The following is a 20,601-nucleotide window of genomic DNA, read 5'->3' as shown; positions in this document are numbered from 1 at the left end:
AACTGTGTCTCTACCAGTTTACTCAGGCCGGGTAGAAGTCTGGGTAGAATCTGTTGAGGTTCAGTTGTGTTTGTGGTGGAGAGCATGTCACGCACCATGCAGCCCTTCTCAGCCCAGTTCTGGCTGCTTGGACGTACCTTGGTGAACATAGGTTGTATTTGTGTTGCAGACATGGAGAAGCCATGGCACAAGCCCAGGTCTGTCCGCCCTAAGTACTGCCATGCCAGGGGGATCATGAGAACTGGCTATAAGGCAGCATTCCTTGGTGATCGGTGCTTGGCTCCAATGAAGACAGCTGTGGGAGGGCAGGATGTGTGTGAAAGGGGTCAGAATGGCTTGGCTGACACTGCATCCTGCTGCCATGTCAGAGTGATGGGTGGGATTAAAAGACAATGAGTAAGATGTGGGGTTTTAGGCCTGCAACCTTTAGTCAATTAATTGGTTAGGGTATTTCATTTAAAACCTTTAACATAAATGGAAAGGCATCCCTAATTCATCAGGCAACATGTGTTAAAAATGTGTTGATATAACTCTTTACAAAAGCTGTAGGTGGCAGGCAACATTAGAAGAAGCATTCTTTGTTCATCCGTGTGGAAGGGAATGCCTCTTCTCAAGTGGTGGTGCTGCAATGTAGACATTCCTCATCCTCTAACAAAGAGGATTTCTCTTTTTCTTTTGCTTCGGAATAGTTGTTTTAGTCACGTGCAGACAAGAGCTTTCCAAGCAATAAGCTGTAACTTTTGCTAGATTGTGTTGAAGTTGCTGTCAGGGATTCATTGTCGCAAGCTAGTTGTTGTTTATGTGCCTGGGGTTGCCTCCCTTCAACTTGGGGTTGAAAGAGAGAGAATGTGTAATGATTTTCGGTCACTGTTGCTGTTTTCAGGCATTGCTCCTGTCTCGGGCACCGAGGAAGAAGAGGTGCTGGATCCCAAAGGGGAGACTTTGTCTGTTATTGCAAAATTCCAGCCACTGCTAATGGAAACGATGACTAAAAGCAAGGATGGTTTCCTTGGGGTGAGTGTTACGTTTAATTAGGTCTGCAAGCTTTGATTCGTAGATTAATCAACTGAGGCTTTAGGTTGTTGATCTGTGTGGGACTGCAAATGAAGGATACATCTGTTTGTGTTTGCATTTAGTTGTATTGGAGAGTAATCCACAGTCAAAAGTGGGTAATGCCTTGATTGGGACAAACCAAAAGGTATCAAATGGTAAGCAAAAGTTGATAGGAAATGGGGACATACTGTAGGCTCCCCATCCAGTGGCGTGTCGTACACTTGGTCTCACACTCCCAGGGTTTTGAGTGCTCAGAGTTGTTGGTTCTGAACCCTAGAGCCCTCAAAGATCCCTGTTCAGTAGTACTGCCACCACCCTGTAAGAGCCAGTGTCTCAGTCCAGGGAAACTGAGACCCTCTAGGCTTAACTATATCCTTTGTAGGCACTGAGCACTTTCTTTACTTAAAGTCTCAGTCCTCAAGTTACTAGTCCACAATGAGGATTTTTGGTAGCTTGCTGAACGGCTAGGCAGGATTCTGAACCTTTGTCCCCAACAGACAATGAACCAACATGGTAAAAGGATTTTTACTTTATTAAATACATATGGTTACAAAAAGTTACAAAAGGCAGCAAATGCTAGAGGCATAAAAACTTCTAGGAACATATCGGCATAAAACAACAAAGCTAACTGGCTAACTCTATTATTCTCTAACCCTCACCTGGGTCAGCTTCTTTTGTAGATCCTCAGGCCAGTTACCTCTGAGGCCACATGGTCCTGGCGGGGCAGGATGTGCACCCACCACCTCTCACCAAGAGACCAAAACCAAAAAAACAAAAAACTCTGTCCTCCGGAAGTGGGCTGGAAGCTCGCCCTCTCAGCTCTTCCCTCCCCCCTGGAGATCTACAGCTGCATTCCATCCTTGATGGGTGTCTTTCTGGCTGCCTAGGTGCTACATAATCACCTTCCATTGAGTTGTAAATCCTTGCAGCTAGGACTGCAAGCCCCTTGCAAGCCCCTTCTGGGTTACTGTGGTTCAGGCTTTGCAATGCTACTAGGCCTAAACTGTACATATTCATGACATGGCGTCACTAGGGTTTACATCACCCAGGGCAGGAGATGAGCACATCACCCCCATGATGGACCTCTTCCCATGCAGAGGGCACGGCAATGCACCATTGCCCATTGGTGTTTTGGCTGTAACTTTTGTTATAACAGAGATATTTCAATGTGGTTTGTTTCATTGCATTCTGCATGAAATTACACATTGAGTGATATGACGGTATTATTCAGACATATCAAGATTTTAAAAATTTTGGCAAGTAGTGGTATCACCCCCCATGCGCGTCACCTGGTGCAGCCTGCACCCCCAGTGATGCAGCTGTCCCCATCAAGCTGGACTTCAACTCATGGTTTGGCTTCTGCGCTATGGTTAGTGTTACTCACGGATCGTGTGAGCAATCTGTAGTAGCAGTTATTTGTGGAACTGCTTGTTAATTGGCTGAAAGGCAGGCAATTCATCAGTTAAGATGTTTTAGTTATCTCATAACCCTGCATTTGGTGCACCTTTCCAGAAGGTTTTCTCCAGTCATCTTGGGGGAAGCTGGTGAGCGTTACTCAGAAAATGCCCCTGCAAATTAGGATGCTGGATTCAGGACCGAGTTTTGTTTCTTAATTTATCTCATGTGAAAATGTATACATTGTAAAAATGTGTTTCTGCTATTGTTGCTGCTCATGGAAATTAAGCCATTTCTGCCCAACGTTGCATATACACAACAGGGATCTAATGTATACACCTGTGTGCTGGGCAGAAATGGCTTAATGGAACGACAGAGAACGTCATAGGTCCAAATCCTAACCCACTTTCCAGCACTGGCGTAGCTATGCCAATGGGACGTTTGCTGCATCCTGCAGTTGGGTTGTAGTCACCGAGGCCTCCTCAAAGTAAGGGAATGTTTGTTCCCTTATCTCAGAGCTGCGTTGCCCTTATGTCGGTGCTGGAAAGTGGGTCAGGATTGCCCCCTTAAAAAATTACTGATGATGATTACTATGTTATAAATTTATACAACTTTAAAAAAGCAGAAAAAATCCTTTAAAAAGCAGTTTTTAAAACAACAACAACAAACGCCCAGTAATGGTATTGCCCCCTCTGTAAGTAGTAAGGGCAGGAGGTCTGGCTCAGTTGGTAGAGCTGCCACCTTGTATGCCTGAAGATCTGAGGCTACCAGTTCGAAACAACCGGAAGTACCCGAGAACTGACGACACACTGATATACTGATGAGCTGACCCTCGGTGGCAGAGAGGAGTTGCCATTAAGTGGAGCGTGGGAGGCGAAGGGCCAGAGAGAGACCAGACCAGGAAGGAATCCAGCTGGAAGGAGGAGTTCTATGAAAGACTAGAACTATTCAATTGTAAAAATCCCTATGGGGGTTTAGAACAGCCTGCCTATGTAAACCGCCTTGGATTAAAGTCTGAGGAGGAATCTGACAACCAAAGAAAGGCGGTATATAAATACCTGTATAAATAAATAAATATAAGGGTTGTGAGTGGCGGTTGGAAGTGGATTCAGGCTCCCCATTCCAGGAAAGCTAGCTATTGTTGTGTACTTGTCGGCCAGGCAGCATTCCAGATTTTGTACCGAAGGGCTTGTTATAGTTGACTGAATGTTCTTGTGCCTACAGATCTCTCATGCTGCCCTCTCTGGGCTTCGCAACTGGACAACTCCAGCTTCCCCTGTGAGCGTGATGTTTGCCCAGCAATTCAAGGCCTTCCTTCCCCCAAAGCACAAAACGGAACTTGGGGATCCCTGGTGGGTGATCCCCAGTGAACTGAATATCTTTACAGGATACCTGCCTAATAACCGCTTCTACCCTCCAGCTCCCAAGGGCAAAGAGGTCAGCATTCTGCTTATCAATATTAAGCAAATATATCTTGTATTTCTGTGATTCAAAGCAGCTTGCTCATGTTATTTTGGCAATCCTTACAACAACCTTGTAAGGTAGGCCAGTTTGGGGCGTTCATTGAGGTTATGGCTTCAGACAAAAAGTTCATTTGGGTGGCCCTGATTCTGTTCCTCAGGGGCATAACTTAGGGCCCAATCCCATCTAACTTTCCAGCACTGACGCAGATGCAATGCAGCCCCAAGGTAAGGGAACAGATGTTCCCTGCAGAATGCAGTGCATGCCCCCTTGGCACAGCTGCATCAGTGCTGGAAAGTTGAATAGGATTAGGCCCTCAGTATTTCCAGTCCTGATGGTGCAAGCTATTTCACTGAGTTCTGGTCCTTGCACAGCCAGCTTTCAGTCTGTGCAGGAGGGGAAGGGAGGGATGCGTGCCATCTGTGTGCACTTTCAAGTGCATTGTTTTCTAAATCAGGGTATAAAAAATCTTGCTGATCGATATGGCTTGACAGGAAAGTACAGTGAAAATGAGAAGATCAATTTCCAGTTCTTGGCTGCTGTACTGTAGAAGTATTGGATTTGGCAATTACAGCCCGACAACACCCCTATTACCATAACAGATATTCTGAGTGTCGGCTGGAGCGATAAATTATTAAAAGAGGCTAAGGAAACAAAGAAGGCCACACTTCTTAGTCAACTCCTGGATGCTAATTATTGGGCTTAACCTTCGAGGAGGATAAATTATAGTTCTGGGATTCCTCACTGCCACTTGTGTCTCACTCCCCTCCCCCCAATCATCCACAGATCATCATGCACAAGCTTCTGAGTATGTTTCATCCTCGGCCATTTGTGAAAACACGCTTTGCTCCTCAAGGTGCCGTGGCCTGCATCCAGTCTGTGGCTGAGTTCTATTACAAGATCGCCTTCAGGTAGGAAGAGGGGTGAGACCTGGGAGGAGCTGGGTGGAAATTAATTGCTAGATCAGTAGTTTTGCTGGGGCCTGTGTGCATTCTTATCCCCTGGGGGCTGGGGATAAGAATAGGCCCTCTGTTTGGCTGTACTTGTCGTAAAAGGCGACTAAACAGCCACCGGGTAGATGGGACTCGTCAGCCTGGGAAGGCAGCTCATCTGAGAGAAGGAAAGCTCTGATCCCAAACCTCCACTGCCTTGTGGCTACATCCAGTTAAGGAAAAGGCTTCAGGAGTCAACCTCGAGGCAAAATCCGGAGCCGGAGTCCCTGAGGCAGTTCATGGCTGAACACAGTCACGTTCTGGCAACTCCTGTGACGCCGCTGGAACCAACTGTATTGGCCTCTGCCTTTTCATTGGACCATTTCAGCGACGTGGAGAGGGGGGATTTGCTGCATGGGTGACAGTCTATCCTCCATATCTACTTTACCCAGGCTTTGCGCACTGGAGAGGACACTCTGTTCCAGAACACTGTTCAGAGCGCGATACCATAGTCTTCCGAGACTGAAGGATGCCAACAACAGTGTGCATGTGAGCTGCTGGATAAATTCAGCACGATTGGACCCAAGAACATGGTAGGGCCTTTAAAGCCTCTGCGTCCAACCTGGGCCCTTCATTCATTTCAGAGGCAAATAACACTTCATGTGAATTATATTAGTTGGATCCCCAACCACCTTGATCTCTTAGAGCCCAATTCTATTGGGGCCACTGTCTGGCGGAACAGCGGTGCCAGAGCGGCCACTGTTGTATCCTGCAGGACCAGGGAAGCAACCGGAGGTCTCTTCAGGGTAAGGAAACTTTGGTTCTCTTACCCATGTCAGGCCCCAACAGCCTCTATGGGTCTACTCACACCTGTGCTAGCTATTTAGCACAGGCCTAGGAAGGCCTGAGGAGATTAAGATTCAGTGGCAGCCAAGGCTGTTGTCCCAGCCCCCCTCCTGGGCCTAAACCACCCCAGCCTTCCCTCCCCCTGACCAGTTTTGCCCCCTTCCTGCTGCCCTCCCGTTGCCCAGGAATGCTTCCTGGCAGGGAACTTGTCACTGGTGGGCATCCTTTCCCCTCCTGGCCACCACAGTGCTTCTTATGGCATGTCTGCAATGGCCACTGGCACTACTAGGCATTAGGATTGGGTTGCCAAAATCCGCTTCTTTGTGCTCTTTAGGCCACGTTGTCTGACTTTTTTTGTTTCAGGATCCATGCCGAATTCCAGCTGAATGAGCCTCCAAATTTCCCCTTCTGGTTTTCCCCTGCCCAGTTTACAGGCTATGTGGTCCTCTCCAAAGATGCTTCCCATGTTCGAGAATTCAAGCTGTTTGTGCCGAACAACAGGTAAAGAGAAGTGTATTCCCCTTCCAGTTGAACTGGAGGCAAGTATATGGATTGCCCAGTCATGCAAAGTGTGCAAACTTCATAGCCTGTATTTATTGAATAAAGTAGGTTAAGTCCAGAACCTGAGATTTATGAATACACATTCTGGATTGCATTTGTTTGCAGAATAAGGTCAGGCTTGGTTGTGTTTCATTTTTTAGTAAGTTTAAAGCATCTTGTTTGAGTGCTTATACATTATTTATTTATTATAGTATTATTATACTGCCTTTCTCAAGACTCAAGGTGGTTTATTTTGGCAGGCTGATCATAAACCCCATTTTTATTCAAACCAGGTATTTACAAGTATTGTTCGTTCAGAGAAATTCATAAAACCTTCCGTTTCTCCAGATGTCTCCCTTCCAAAGTGTGATCGTCAACCAGGCTGCAGTCTTTCACTTCCCAAGCTTTCACCAGCAGCCGCAAATCACACCTTGGCAGGTTCTCAAGATGTTATCTGTCTCTTGACAGTTGATTCCTCCACATTCAACACTCCTCATATTCCTCTGCAAGCTCCATCAGTGACTTCCAGTCTCCCATCCAAGACCAATCCAAGGCTGATTCTGCTTAGCTTCTTCAGGCTCCTGAACTCAAAAACTCAACCTCCAGACCATACCTCCTGCCCCTCTGAAGAAATATTTGTTCTGATTGTGCCTGTTTTTCTCATCAGGTCCCTCAATGTAGACATGGAGTGGCTGTATGGGGCTCTGGAGAGCAGCAACATGGAGGTGGACATAGGATACCTGCCCCAGGTCTGTTGCAAGAACTTTGTGTGTCCATGTGGGATGCAGGTTCTAGAACCAGGGGTTTTTTTGTGCAGCATTGAAGGGCCTTTTTAGTGTTTTTTTTCTTCCGCTTTCTAGGGGAATGCAGGAGTTGTGGGAGATCCCTGTTGGAGCTGTCGGTATAGACTTTCATGAAAACTGAAGTGTTGTATTTTTCTCTTTTCTGTAGATGGAGTTGGAGTCTTTGGGACCATCCATTCCTTCTGTGCTTCATGACGAAAATGGGAATGTAATTGACAGCCGAGATCCCGAAGGGGAACCCATCCAGTTTGTTTTTGAAGAGATTACCTGGCAGCAGGAAATAAACTGGGAAGAGGCCGTCAGCAAATTGGAAGTGGCCATGTATCCATTTAAGAAAGTACGGAACAAATCTAGCTGATGTCCCCTTAAGCGTGTCCTTGGTGATTGAATTATTATTACCAGTACTGTGGGAAGGCCTTAAGCAATGGACCTCTCTGATTTGGGGTTTGTGAAAGGGACCACATTTTGCAGCTTGATGCCTGCTTGTGAAATACCTCGTTGGTAAATAATCGTTTATCCAAGATTCATCCCTTAAATAGGTGCATACTGTGTCTTTTGATGAATGAATGAAAAGGTTGGCTGAGTGTGCACCGTGACATGAGCTCAGATCTCCTTGGTACAGCCAGAGCTTCGAGCACAATATCATCCATCCTTACTGTTATCATAAGTCCCTGGTTTTGAAAGAGGCCAGCAATGGAGGTGGTCTGGAGGCCAGCAATGGAGGTGCTCGTAAGAGCACCTTCCTGGCGTGTGCGCTGCAGTGTACACGCCACCCTCAGAAGTGCGCTTTCCTTATCAGTAGGAAACACACAAGCCATGTGTTGATTGTGATTTGAAACAAAGAGTATTGTGGTAATAATTATGCACAGGCGCTAGGCTTAGCCTTGGTATGGTGGCAACAACGACAGCGGGCACGCCTGCATCTGTTGCGTCGGCACAAGAGCAAACTCTTGGCCTTGGTAATATGCTGAGTGTCTGAAGCCCAGTGCTGTCAACAATAGAGTCATAATCTAGGAATGTGTATTGCGGTTAAGCTAGAAGCTCCAGTTAGAGCTAGCCAGTGTAATCTTTTAACCTTTAATAAACTCAGTATTGCTTCATGTGTGTAAGACTCAATAAAAGCCTGAGCAGGCTGGCCGGAGGAGGAACTTATCTCTCGATCTCAGTTCGTTCCGCATCCTGCTCAGCTCTCTCGGCATCTCCAGATTCAAACCTGTCTGCCGTTTCTCATTCATTTGCTTTGATTCCATGCTCCATCAGCCCCTGTTCACAGGCTCAGCTTCTCAGTGCACTCTGCACTCCCACCAGGCAATAAAGTCCAAGCTGTGTGTGCCTCCCAAAGCGGTGCAGAACTGCTACGGAGTATATTTATAGCCTGAGCCGTTGAGTGCCGCTGACAATCCTGTGGCAGCCAGAATGGTCCCCACATATCTAATTCGTTAGCTGCGGGAAAGTGAGAGTCATCTGTGGAAAACAGGACTATCTGAGGAAATGGGGTGTGGGCAGCAAAGCATTAAGAACCCTGACTTTGTTTAAGGCCCCCCCCCCCCCGGCTGCCTCTGTGTAGGTCCTTTTAGAGAAGCGATTTTCAACTGGTGTGCCGTGAGAGGTCTGCAGGTGTGCCGTGGGAGTTTGGAGCACAGCGGCTGAAGATCGCTGAAGAACATGTGTGCGCTCAGTCCACAATATGGGAAACCTCCTCACTCACACCTGTCCTTTTTTCTGTGGACGGAGAAGGTTTCATCCTGTTCCTTCTGCTTTCAGGTGTCCTATTTCCCTTTTACCCAAGCTTTTGAAAGAGCAAGATCTGAGAGTAAACTGGTGCACTCCATCCTTTTGTGGGGGGCGCTGGACGATCAGTCATGTTGAGGTAAGAGACTGCTGCACTGTATTTTGCAGCTAAGTGTTGTTCTGTGTCGGTCGTGTCCATGTTGCCTTTCCTCCTCCTGACGGGAAACCACTTCAGGAGACTAATGGAGAAATTAATAGCAGTTTGCCTTCAGCTAATACTCTCTAGACATGGGTGGTCAGTTGATTCAGCTGCCTGATTTTTGAATAAATTAACCCTGTGTTTCCCAGACTGTGGGTTGGGACCCTCCAGTGGGTGAATCAGGTCATGCAACTGACAAGTGATTAACTCCCACGGAAAACTTATCAAGCCCAGTGGAAAAGGAAATGGAGCAACGCGTGCATTGACTTGTGAGTAGGCAGACGTGCCTCAGCTCTTGTCAAAGCCAGGCAAAGGGGAATGTGAGGCTCCACCAGAATGGTCCTGATCCAGTGAACGTGAAGCTCAACAAATGCTCCAGATGGCAGCCACCATAGTAAACTTGATAGAATCTTCATAGAGATACCAATAGATACCAATAGATAATAGATACCAATAGATACCATAGTAAGCAATAGAAATGCTTACTGAGTTACCCAGGAGAATACAAGAAAGCAAGCAGTGGCCAGCAGAGGGTGTGGGAACCCTTCCCTGCACCATGTCTGTAGCAGGTTGCTAGAGGGTGGGGTCAGGGGGCCACATTGCTGAAGACTGCTGTGCTCAAAATGCCTTCAGTTTCTAGAGCTTCTTATCTGCAAATGACATTCTAGTCATGGTAAAATGAGATTCCAGTAAGCCACAGCAGACCAGTTTTGTGCTTGGCTTTTGCTTCAGATTTTTTTTTTCTTTTAAAGTTAAATTCATACAGAAACAATAGCACAGAGTTATTTGAGTAAATATCTAAAGTCTGTTGCTTTGTAGGATCTATTTTAATAAAAATATTTTAATTTTTCATTGGGACAGAGGAGTAGTTAGCCCCCCCCAAAGGAATCAAAACTAACTACAGTGGGCCCTCATTATCTACATAAGAACATAGGAAGAGCCCCACTGGATCAAGCCAAAGGCCCATCTAGTCCAGCTTCCTGTATCTCTGTAGATACCCCTCTATCTACAGGGGTTTCAATCCCAAAACCCCCACAGATCACAAATTCCATGGATCGTGGAGTCCACAATCTGATGCCCTGAAAAGACTTACTGGCAGCCTCTGGAGCTTGTTCCCAGATTACTGTGGGTCTGTGATGCATTCTGTTGGCCTCCACAGGTGTCAGAAGCCTCTAGAGGTTTCTTTGGGTTTTTCGACACAAACTAGAAGTTGCTCCTGAAAACTGGAAGTAGCTTCTGGAGGCCTCTGTGATACATTCTGAAGCGCTGTGGAGACCAACAGAGTACATCACTGGCCTGGCGCAACCTGGGAGCGGCCTCTAGTGGCTGCCAGTGAGTCTTTTCAGGGCCCCTGGAGGACCTACAGTCTGCTGGTAGCTTGATCCACGGATGGTGAAATCTGTGAATAAGAAACACATGGATGTAGAGGGTCCACTGAACTTCGGACTAGAGTAGTCTACTATAGCTAGTTAGTTTTAAATAGTCAGTTACTCCAATAGTGCCGTGACCAAGGATGTGCTTCCTAGACTTGCTGTCTTCTGGGTCTGAACGGAGGTTTGACTTACCTGGCAGTCGGTTTCCCATGTGTGGATTGAGTAATGAGACTCTTACATAAAGCTTCAAAAATACATTCCTAAACTCAAATGGGCACAAATACATCTTTCACTTTTGTTTTCTCTTTCTGTTTGCGGCAGGTTCAGGGCGGACTCTACGGGAAACAGTCCTGGAGAGTTCGCCCATCCTTGCTTTCCTGAACGAGAGTTTCATCAGCACCTGGTCGTTGGTGAAGGAATTAGAAGAGTTACAGGTGAGCATTCGACTCCTGTGCAATAAAAGTCCATTCCCTGCCCCTACCCAGGTCTGTGCTACTTCATACTTTGTGTGTTGTCCTACTTAAGGGGTGGTGTCCTGCCCCATTGTAATTTAAGGATTTCACAGAAAGAACAATGGAATCTATTGGATTCCGATTAAAATTGATTCTTAAGAATGTAAAAAGGTTCTTGTTTGTGTGTGTGCCTCTGTAGTCGAAGGTGTAGTTGTTGTAACCTTTATTGGCATGTACATCATAACAATATACGGATAAAATTCAATATTTATATAAAATCATAAGATGGCTCCATGATCCATATTTACATGGCACACACACAGAGAAGATCCAATAGTAGATAATGCCCCCCATAAGCTAATCTCTTACAGGGCTAAGCTTCCAGTCTCATTTCCCGGGTACTTGTGACTGCAGCAACAAAGCAAGAGATGTTGACAAAAGTTTTTCCCTCCTTTGCTGACGAAAGTGCTTGCAAGGCATCTGCCTCTGCCCATCCCTGGAAGCGTGCCAGGATAGACCTAAGATGTTTTTGACGCTGAAATTTATGCAAAGGACAGAGCAAAATGTGTTCAAGTGACTCCACACGGTTCAGATCACAGGGACAAAGCCTTGTGGAAAGAGGTATCCCCTTAAACCGGCCCCATAGAAGGGCTGAAGCAAGGGCATTACATCTTGCCATCATGAAGGCTCTTCTTAACTGCGGGTTATATAGGTAGGATGGCATCCTGGTGAACTGAATGGGTATATGAAAGTGCAGTGGGGAACAGGAGGTTTTAGCCAAACTCTTTAGCTCCTGACATTCAACGTCAAGAGTTCTCTCCCTGATAGCTCTTTATGCTGCTGTTTGACCCATCATACTCGATACTCAATATCGAGACCAATTGATTTTAGCTTGGTATACAAAGTAATGATCCCACATGGCAGGTAGTCGAAGGTATTTTGCCTCTAAATGACCCCAAAATGGTCACAGTTCAGTAATAACACAACACGGAAGTTCCCCTGCTTACAAACACTTTGGTTTCAGGTGTCTGTAAGCCAACATAATTCTAATTGGCAGCAAACTTAAGACTGTTGCCAGATGCAAGGGAGGGCACCAGGATGAGATCTCTTGTTATCTGGTGTGCTCCCTGGGGCATTTGGTGGGCCGCTGTGAGATACAGGAAGATGGACTAGATGGGCCTATGGCCTGAGCCAGTGGGGCTGTTCTTATGTTCTTAACTACAATTCCCAGGAAGCCTTGCAGGTCTCTTGTTATCTGGTGTGCTCCCTGGGGCATTTGGTGGGCCGCTGTGAGATCCAGGAAGCTGGACTAGATGGGCCTATGGCCTGATCCAGTGGGGCTGTTCTTATGTTCTTAACTACAATTCCCAGGAAGCCTTGCAGATCTCTTGTTATCTGGTGTGCTCCTTGGGGCATTTGGTGGGCCACTGTGAGATCCAGGAAGCTGGACTAGATGGGCCTATGGCCTGATGCAGAGGTGCTGTTCTTATGTTCTTATGGGATGTCTCCACCTCTCTGCCTGACCATCCTCCCCTGCTTTGAAGCTCCCCATTGTGCCCTCTGCTCAGGGTCCATCCCATCGGTGAGACTCCCTGCAGCTGCCTAGCCAGCCTCCCAGTGAAGTCTTGTGAAAGTCAATCGCCCACCATCACCAGATGAAAAGCACAGAAGCCCCGACCAGCTATGGCTCCTTTGGGTTTCCCCACGGCTCGTGGTCATCCTGTCTGTAGTCAGTGGACATTTGGCCAGGCGTGTTTGTATCTTTGGGCGTTCATAAATAGTTGAGCTTCTGTAGCTTCTTTGTTCTGATGCAGCCATTAAAATAAACAAGTATTAACCATTCAGCACTGTTTTTGTTCATCCCGCCTGGACATTTTGAACAATAGGAAAAGGTGCATAAGGTATCCAAGGATGAGATAGTTATGTGGTAACTAACACCAGGGAAGGAGGGTATAATCAACCCCTCTACTATCAACAATATTCAATGCATCATGATATTTTAATGTTAAATCGTAAAAACATAGTCACAGGTTGATGGATTTTTGAAACTGTGACGTAACTGAGTTGCACATAGGTCAGATAAGTTGAGTGCTTTTTTCCAGCTGTGCAAAGCATGTCTGAGCATGTGCTCCTTTTCCACAGGTCAAGAAGGAGAATGAGGTCAACAGCAAACTTGCAGAGCTACACCTTGAGAAGTATAACTTTCCTGTGGAGATCATGATTTGTCTCCCCAATGGCACCGTGGTATGTCTCGGGCTCCATTTCCCCATGACCATTCATGCTCTTCCTTGTGTACGGTCTTTTAAATTGATGATGTCTCTTGGACTGGCCGATTAATAGATGTGCCACTTTAAGTGTTCTGCTTCCACCCCCTGCTGGGAGAGAGGACCTTCCTTATGAGGAAAGGCTATGGCGTTTGGGCCTCTTCAGCCTAGAAAAGAGACGCCTGAGGGGGGATATGATTGAGACATACAAAATTATGCAGGGGATGGACAGAGTGGATAGGGAGATGCTCTTTACACTCTCACATAATACCAGAACCAGGGGACATCCACTAAAATTGAGTGTTGCGCGGGTTAGGACAGACAAAAGAAAATATTTCTTTACTCAGCGTGTGGTCGGTCTGTGGAACTCCTTGCCACAGGATGTGGTGCTGGCGTCTAGCCTAGATGCCTTTAAAAGGGGATTGGACAAGTTTCTGGAGGAAAAATCCATTACGGGGTACAAGCCATGATGTGTATGCGCAACCTCCTGATTTTAGAAATGGGCTATGTCAGAATGCCAGATGCAAAGGAGGGCACCAGGATGCGGTCTCTTATCTGGTGTGCTCCCTGGGGCATTTGGTGGGCCGCTGTGAGATACAGGAAGCTGGACTAGATGGACCTATGGCCTGAGCCAGTGGGGCTGTTCTTATGTTCTGCTTGTGGGGACTGAGAGGTCTGCCTTCCTTAATGGGCACTTTGTTTTCCTAGGTCCATCACATCAATGCTAACTACTTCCTGGATATTACTTCTGTGAAGCCTGAAGAGATGGAGAGCAGCATCTTCGGTTTCTCTGCCAGCTTCGAAGATCCTTCAACTACAACCTACCTCCAGTTCCTGAAGGAGGGACTTCAGAGAGCAAAACCGTTCCTGCAGCTGTAAAGGAAGAAATGAAACAGTGTCCTCCTGTGGCCCATCAAAGAGTCTAGAGTTCTTATTTCTGGCACTCCATATGCTCAGGCACAGCACTGTACCGACTAGCAGAGCTCTGGGTGTGAGTGAAAGGGCTCCAGAGCTGGCCATGTAAGTGTCCCTTGAAAACACTTGTAATCACATATTTCTGGGATTTCCATTTAGCAAGCCATGGGGCTCCAGCATTATGAACTCACGACAATGTAGTGCAGAAAGCTGAGATGGGGTGGAGATTCCCAGGTCTTGTGTAATGAGGGTCTGGAACTAGAGCAGAGGCTGGGATTCCATTGGTTTGGGTTCCTCTTGGCATAAGGTTTGGGCTTTGCTGCATGGGTTCATGAATCAGTACCATCTTTTTTGTGCAAGCAGCACATGGTCTTGTGCTTCCCCTTTTCAGTAAAAAAAAAAAAAAAAAAGCTACTTCAATTCCTAAGGGGGCTTGGTTAAAGTGTGGAGCCACTTGCACAGTGGTTCCCAAATTTTCCAGCATTCCAACCTACCTTCAGACCCACCACAAGTCTGAAAAGTGCTGATCTAGAAGCTTGAATGAGACAGGCTATTTAGAGAAGTGAAAACCTGAGAGCAACAGTGCAGAGATGTAAATGTGAGAGAGTCCATCACAGAGAGTTTGGAGAGGGCAGTCCTTGGTCCAGGCCCCAGAATGGCTTTCTGAAGCTGCCACAGTTCCCTTTCAGGCTTGCATGCTGCACTGCTCTTCCTCCACTTCTTCCAGGATCAAGACTTTGGTATATTTCAGTGGCAGGAAAGCCATATGCAAAATTGTATTGAAAATGTATCCAGGAGATAACATATACAGTGGGCCCTCAGTATCTACAGGATATTATTCCAGGACCCCCCTGTGTTTACCAAAATCCTTGGATAATACGCAGCCCAATCCTATGCATGTCTCCTCAGAAGTAAGCCCCATTACGGAATTTACTCCCAGGTAAGTGTGGATGGGATTGCAGCCACAATCCACAGGGGGGAGCCCTGTGTGGCACCACAGTAGCTAACCTGGAGGCCACACCTGGCCTTCCGGAGGTCTTGCGTAGCTTTGCAGGCTTCTCAGAAGGCTTCCTGGACACAACCAGAAGGCACTTCAAACCAGTGACTTCTGGTCATGTCTGGAGGTGTTCCAAGGTGCGGGATGAGCTCATGGGCCTCCCCGCACTTCAGAGTTACAGTTAAGCATCGTGGAGGGTGAACGTCAGGTGGACCAGTGTTTCTCTTTTCCTAAGTCTGCTGTTGATTTGAGAAGGAAATCTCTCTTGTCCCTGTGAACACTCCCATTTCCGGCAAGCGGACGCTGATGTTGTTTCAGTCTGCTAGGTCAGGGAGGCCAGCAGTGTTAAGCCTTCAAATGAGCCGCTCGTTACGGCCAGTTAAGCTGCATGACAGTGTTTTGTGTTCTCGGAAGCACAGACCATTTCAGGGTTCTTTCTGTGAACCGTATTTTAAAAGGGATGCTTTTAAACCTTGCACCTTTATTATTAAAGAGACCTTATTCCTCTTGGCATTTCCCAGCATTAATTTTATGAGTAGCCTTTGGGTAGGGTTTGCAGTTTGTCAGTAACTCCCACATTGGGCTGTTCAATTCAGTTCCGTTGCTAGTGCTTGCAAGCCAGTATTTGTGTCACTTCACAGTCTTGTTCTTGAATCGACAACTTTTCTTTGCTACTGGGGAGTGAGCCAAAGTTAACTGTCAGCATTTCTGGTTTGAAAAAAGCATTCCTGCTTAGGCTAGGATGTTCAACACAATTTTTTGAGTAGCCAACCTCGGCATTCTATTCAGTTGGTATTCTGCAAACTATGACTGGAAACAGCACTTCATAGCATTGAAGTAATGCAGACCCATTTGCTGGGATTTTACAAAAGTGAATGATCAGAGATGGTTTAAAAAAAAAACAGTCCCATATAAAGGCTTGCAAAACTTTTGAGTAATTTTTTGTCAGTTTCTATGAAGAACTGGGATGTACAGCAGTGCGTGAGCAATTAATGAGTTTCTGCCTGTGCTGGGTCTATTGCGGGATGTGAAATGGGAGTGAACAGAAAATATTGTTCAGCTACAGTGGGGCAGCTGTGCATTCCAACCTCCAATAATGCATTTTCTGACACGCTTTTGCGCATTTCCAGTGCTTAATTTCTGTCCGTCCAGACGCAACCCTGACATTTGCTTTCATTGCCAGGGCTTGACTCTGAAGTCACTTTCCCGGCCTGTCTTCAGTAGGTCTCAGAACTGTTGGAATCTACAAAATGGAAGTCCTTTTGTGATCATCAGTCCGTTGCCATTACGGCATCTGAGTAGTTGCACGCATGAAACTATCCCACAGCTAACTCTTGCCCATTGGCACCATATGCTATCCCTCTTCCATGATTATTTTTTTGTTTAGGACTCTTTTAAGATGTAAGTAGCCTTCAGAGGAATTGTACAGGTTGTGCCTGCACATCCGTGGGTTTGAGACTCTCAGTTTTATCTCACCTGTGGGTCCCAAACTCGCAGATTTGCCCAGCCTGCAGTCCTCTGAACACAACCAGAGCTGGGTCCTGTGCACAGCCTCCCTAACCCTCAGGAAGGTTTGCCACTCACCCAGATTCTTTGACAACTAATTGTTAATGGAAATTTGCAATTCCTAGTATGACTACTGTGGCTGCTTGAATGTCTGGGGCAGACCACAGGGACGTTACCCCCTGCGTAATGGGTGCTAGCCTTTCTGTGTCCCGGGATGTCTTTCGTAGCCCTGCTCTGTGCGGGGTCAGGGATGGAAACTGAGACCTTCTGCATGCAGAGGTTGTGCTCTACCACTCAATGTGACCTTCCCCTCTCACCCAATCTGTTGTTGGGACGAGGGCTGCGCTAGTTTCATAGGCACCCATTGGATGGTATCTGGGACGTCACTGCAAACTCTTCCGTCATCTTTGTGTACATTTTGCATGTCCTTGTCATTTCAGAAGGCTGCTTCTCCATTCTTTGTGTTCCTTGTTTTCCTGGACATTATGTGCTCCTCTTCCAACACTCATGCCCAAACTTGAACCAGTAATGGGGGCAGGAACCTCCTTTTACCTGCTACGGCTAGTGAAAGCAAAAAACTAACCAACAAAAGCAATTCAGTGTTTCTCCGGGAATGGAAATAACTTTAAAATACAGGCATTCTTGTGTCACTCTTTCATCTGATCTCATTTTGAGCAATGGACTCCGCACAAAACCTGTGTCTTCTAGTTTTTTAAAGAACGTGCCAAGCTTTTCATGTTTATATTCTCTCTGTATTTCAAGAATTTTATAGATATTTTGATAACTCCAAAGAGAGAGAAAATGAAAGAGGTCTTTTCCCCCCCTATTCATCTGTTCTTTGTGATGACCTGACCTCAAATCAAGAACGGGTCAGATCTGATTTCTGACAGTTGAAGGTTGGAGAAAAATAACTTCATGTCGTTTTGCTCTCTTCCTCTTTTTAATGGTTACTTTTTGAGAATTTTATTTTTTTGCTAAGAGTTTACTCTCTCGGGGCAGCTCATTTTAAGACATGAGCTTCCTCCAATACTGGCCATTCTCAATTACACTGGGAATGTTTCAGAAATAATCAGTGTTACTAATTGTAAATTATAGCAAGAGAGCTTTGCAGGACAGATTATTGTGGTATTGAAGATATTTCAAAGATTACTTACAATGCAGATGATATGTGATGTCAATAAGGTTTTAAACTTTGTTATAAGACGTCTAGCTGGCTTGTGATACATATATTATCCTAACTTCTATATTGTGATACTATGGCCACTCCACCCCAGGGTTGACCCATCCATGAGGACAACTGAGCAGGTTGTCTCAGGTGGCAATTGTGTGGGGGGAGGGGTGCCCAGCTCTGCCCAGCCACTTCCCATTCCTGCTTCTTCCTCACTTGCTGAACTGAAAATGGAAGACAGGAGTGGAGAGAAAAAGAAGTGTGGAGAAAAGGAGAGTGGTGGACTATCTTCGTCTTCCATTTCCAGTCCAGGAAGTGGGATAAACAGAGTCTGGCATCAACAGCATTTGGCACACTGCCTTACGTGCCAGGAAGTCTTGGGCCAGTCCTGTGGTGCGTTCTGGCGGCTTTGATGCATCAGTTACAATGTTCATTATTCAGTGTAGTGGAAGGAAAATTGTATACTGTACCTGCAACATACTTCTTCCTTACGATCTTTTTCAAAGACTTTACATGTTTAAATAGCCAAATGTGCATTTTATGTATGAAAGTCCACCTATAGCAACATCCTGTACTGCCCCACAAGCTTTTGCTTGGGGTTCCAAGCAAAATGTCATAGATCTACTTTTGTATGGAATGTCCTCAATACTTCGCCTGTAGCAGCTCAGCTCTTTTTTTTTTTTAAGTAATAAAACCAGAAAATCCAAATGTGAGTGTTTTATACTCTGATGCGATGACAGTTCTCATTATATTTGAAAAGCAAAGGAGGAGTGACAGGCCTGATGTTTTGGCATACAGTGAAGGGGATGCATCTAAAGTGGAGCAAGGCTTGTTCATCCTGCCAGGTCTGATCAGGCACTGGTGCTTATTGAAGAGTTGGGGGGGTAGCTCTTTCTGTGGATACAGATCTTCCCACACTGGCCTTCCCCAAGCCCGCTCTCCTCCACAGGAGTGGAGGACACATCATGCCCCATTGGACAACAGGAAAAGCCACATCCGTGGAACTGTTTTGCAATTCTGTTCATTTTCTGTGGGTTCCTATTTATTTTTTCACATTTATATATCACCCTCCAAGGAGTCCAGGGGTGCTGTCCATAGCTCCTCCCCTCCTTTTGTCCTCACAACCCTGTGAGGTAGGTGAGCCTGAGAGTGACTGCCCCAAAGTCACTCAAGAAGCTTTGTGGCTGAGCAAGGATTTGAATCTGGATCTTCCAGGTCTAACTCCAGAACCACTTACACCATCCTATGTGTCTTCACAGAAGGAAGCCCCTGACCTCAATGGGACCTCTCAGGTAAGTGTTACAGGATTATAGCTTTAGACTTCCAAGAAAGACGAATTTAGTATTCTCATAACTCAGTGGTTCCCAAATGTTTTAGCGCCGGGACCCACTTTTTAAAATTACACAATATCAGGACCCACCTAACTTTATGAGCCAAAAAAATAGCTTCACCATACCAGATGCTCAACTCTCTGTTTTTATCCTTTTTACTATTGGGGGGGGGGAACATCTCTGGTTCCATGTTCATGAGATCAGAAGCATTCTGGTGGCCTTGCATTCCCCTTCACCTAGCCTTCCATATGAGCCAAGACATGGTCACCTGCTTGTGAGTAAATGTGCATGTCTGGCTGTTTTGCTTTCCATAGAATTCAATACATTTTGCTTGTCAGCTATCAGCTTGTTGGTTTCAGGACTCATAATCAGGTCGCAACCCATTGGTGGGTCCTGACCCACAGTTTGGTAAACACTGTTTTAACTAATTGAATTGGGCTTCTCGTTTTAGATCTAGCTTGGAATGTTGTCAGAGTGGTTTGTAATGCTGAATGCAACAAGGGCAGTGTCATGGCTTCTTTTCACCTTAAGGGACTGGGAAGATTACATAAAGCTGGGCAGGAGGAGGTGGTGGAGGTCTGTCTCTAATGTGCTCTTGAGGTTTCTTCTGATGTCAGATGTGCCCTCCTTCGGTTGGCACATAGAGGCATCTCCTTGCCACTTGGCATCATGCATCATCCCAAACAGCTTCCTTAGGACTTCACCACATTCCCAGCCTTTCCTGTGTAGATGTTATTGTGCTGTTTCCCAACTGGGCTGACAAAAGAAGTCAGTGTTTGTCAGGATTCAGTGTTTAAATGGGGGTTAGTATCTACCCCACAGTGTGATTGCGGATTTCTCTGCCAAACCATATACCACACTGTGTCTGGCTGCAAACTGAAGGTGTATACTGGCCCGTGGTCTGACTTTTTTTTTTAATTGAAGGTAACTCTGTCCTTGAATAGCTGGATGAACTGGACACTGATATTTGATCTAGTTATCTAAGTCCATATGCCATACACTAAAGAATAAATAAATCCTCCAGCTTTGCAGAGATGATCTTGTCACAAGTAGCCTGGCACAAACAAAGCACCCACTACTGGTGGTGTAGTTATAGGGGGGGCAAAGCACAAAGTTTTGCAGGGGGCCTTGCTCCAGCATGCGAAGAGCCCCCTTCGGAGCCATTCCAGACAGTGGGAGCAAAACGGAGGCACCCATCAGCAGTGGCGTAATTAGACGGGGTGCAAAGCACAAACTTTTGCAGGGAGCCTCACGGTGGCGTGCAAGGGGCCCCCTTGGGAGTCACTCCAGGGGGTGGGAGCAAAACGGAGACATTTGCCTGGAATGGCTCCCAAGGGGGCCCCTTGCACGCGGCGGTGAAGCTCCCCGCAAACCTTCGTGCTTTGCCCCCTCTAGCTACGCCACTGCCTCACGCCCACCGTGAGAAAGCCCCAGGGGACTGAATGGGGCTTACTCCGGAGGAGGCACCCCAAGGGCTTGCAAGCAGCAAGCAGCGCCGGAGAGAGGGGCGCCGTGGTGTGCCTCTTGTGCGCGCGCGGGCGCGCACCCACAGACACGTGCCCGCGCGTGCAGACGAGCAGCAGACACGGCTGCGTGCAGCAGAGGGCAGCAGCAGCTGGAGGAGGCTGCGAGCGG

The 20,601-nt window shown here is 46.6% G+C and overlaps 1 protein-coding gene across 1 annotated transcript; it reads left to right on the top strand.

The window, feature by feature from the left end:
* The first annotated feature begins 889 nt into the window (after positions 1–889).
* Positions 890–18,343, top strand: SELENON (selenoprotein N). Its single transcript, XM_066638956.1, has 10 exons — positions 890–1,014; positions 3,673–3,885; positions 4,696–4,820; positions 6,051–6,188; positions 6,895–6,976; positions 7,179–7,367; positions 8,795–8,900; positions 10,655–10,767; positions 12,928–13,029; positions 13,758–18,343. Exons 1-10 carry the CDS (start codon positions 976–978, stop codon positions 13,926–13,928), a joined length of 1,278 nt encoding a protein of 425 aa, XP_066495053.1. The 5' UTR covers positions 890–975; the 3' UTR covers positions 13,929–18,343.
* Positions 18,344–20,601: the final 2,258 nt, after the last annotated feature.

The sequence above is a fragment of the Tiliqua scincoides genome, chromosome 10 (genome assembly GCF_035046505.1).
Source record: "Tiliqua scincoides isolate rTilSci1 chromosome 10, rTilSci1.hap2, whole genome shotgun sequence".
NCBI classification, from domain to species: Eukaryota; Metazoa; Chordata; class Lepidosauria; order Squamata; family Scincidae; genus Tiliqua; species Tiliqua scincoides.
The sequence above is the reverse complement of the archived record's forward strand: the minus strand, read 5'-3'. Positions and strand labels throughout refer to the sequence as shown.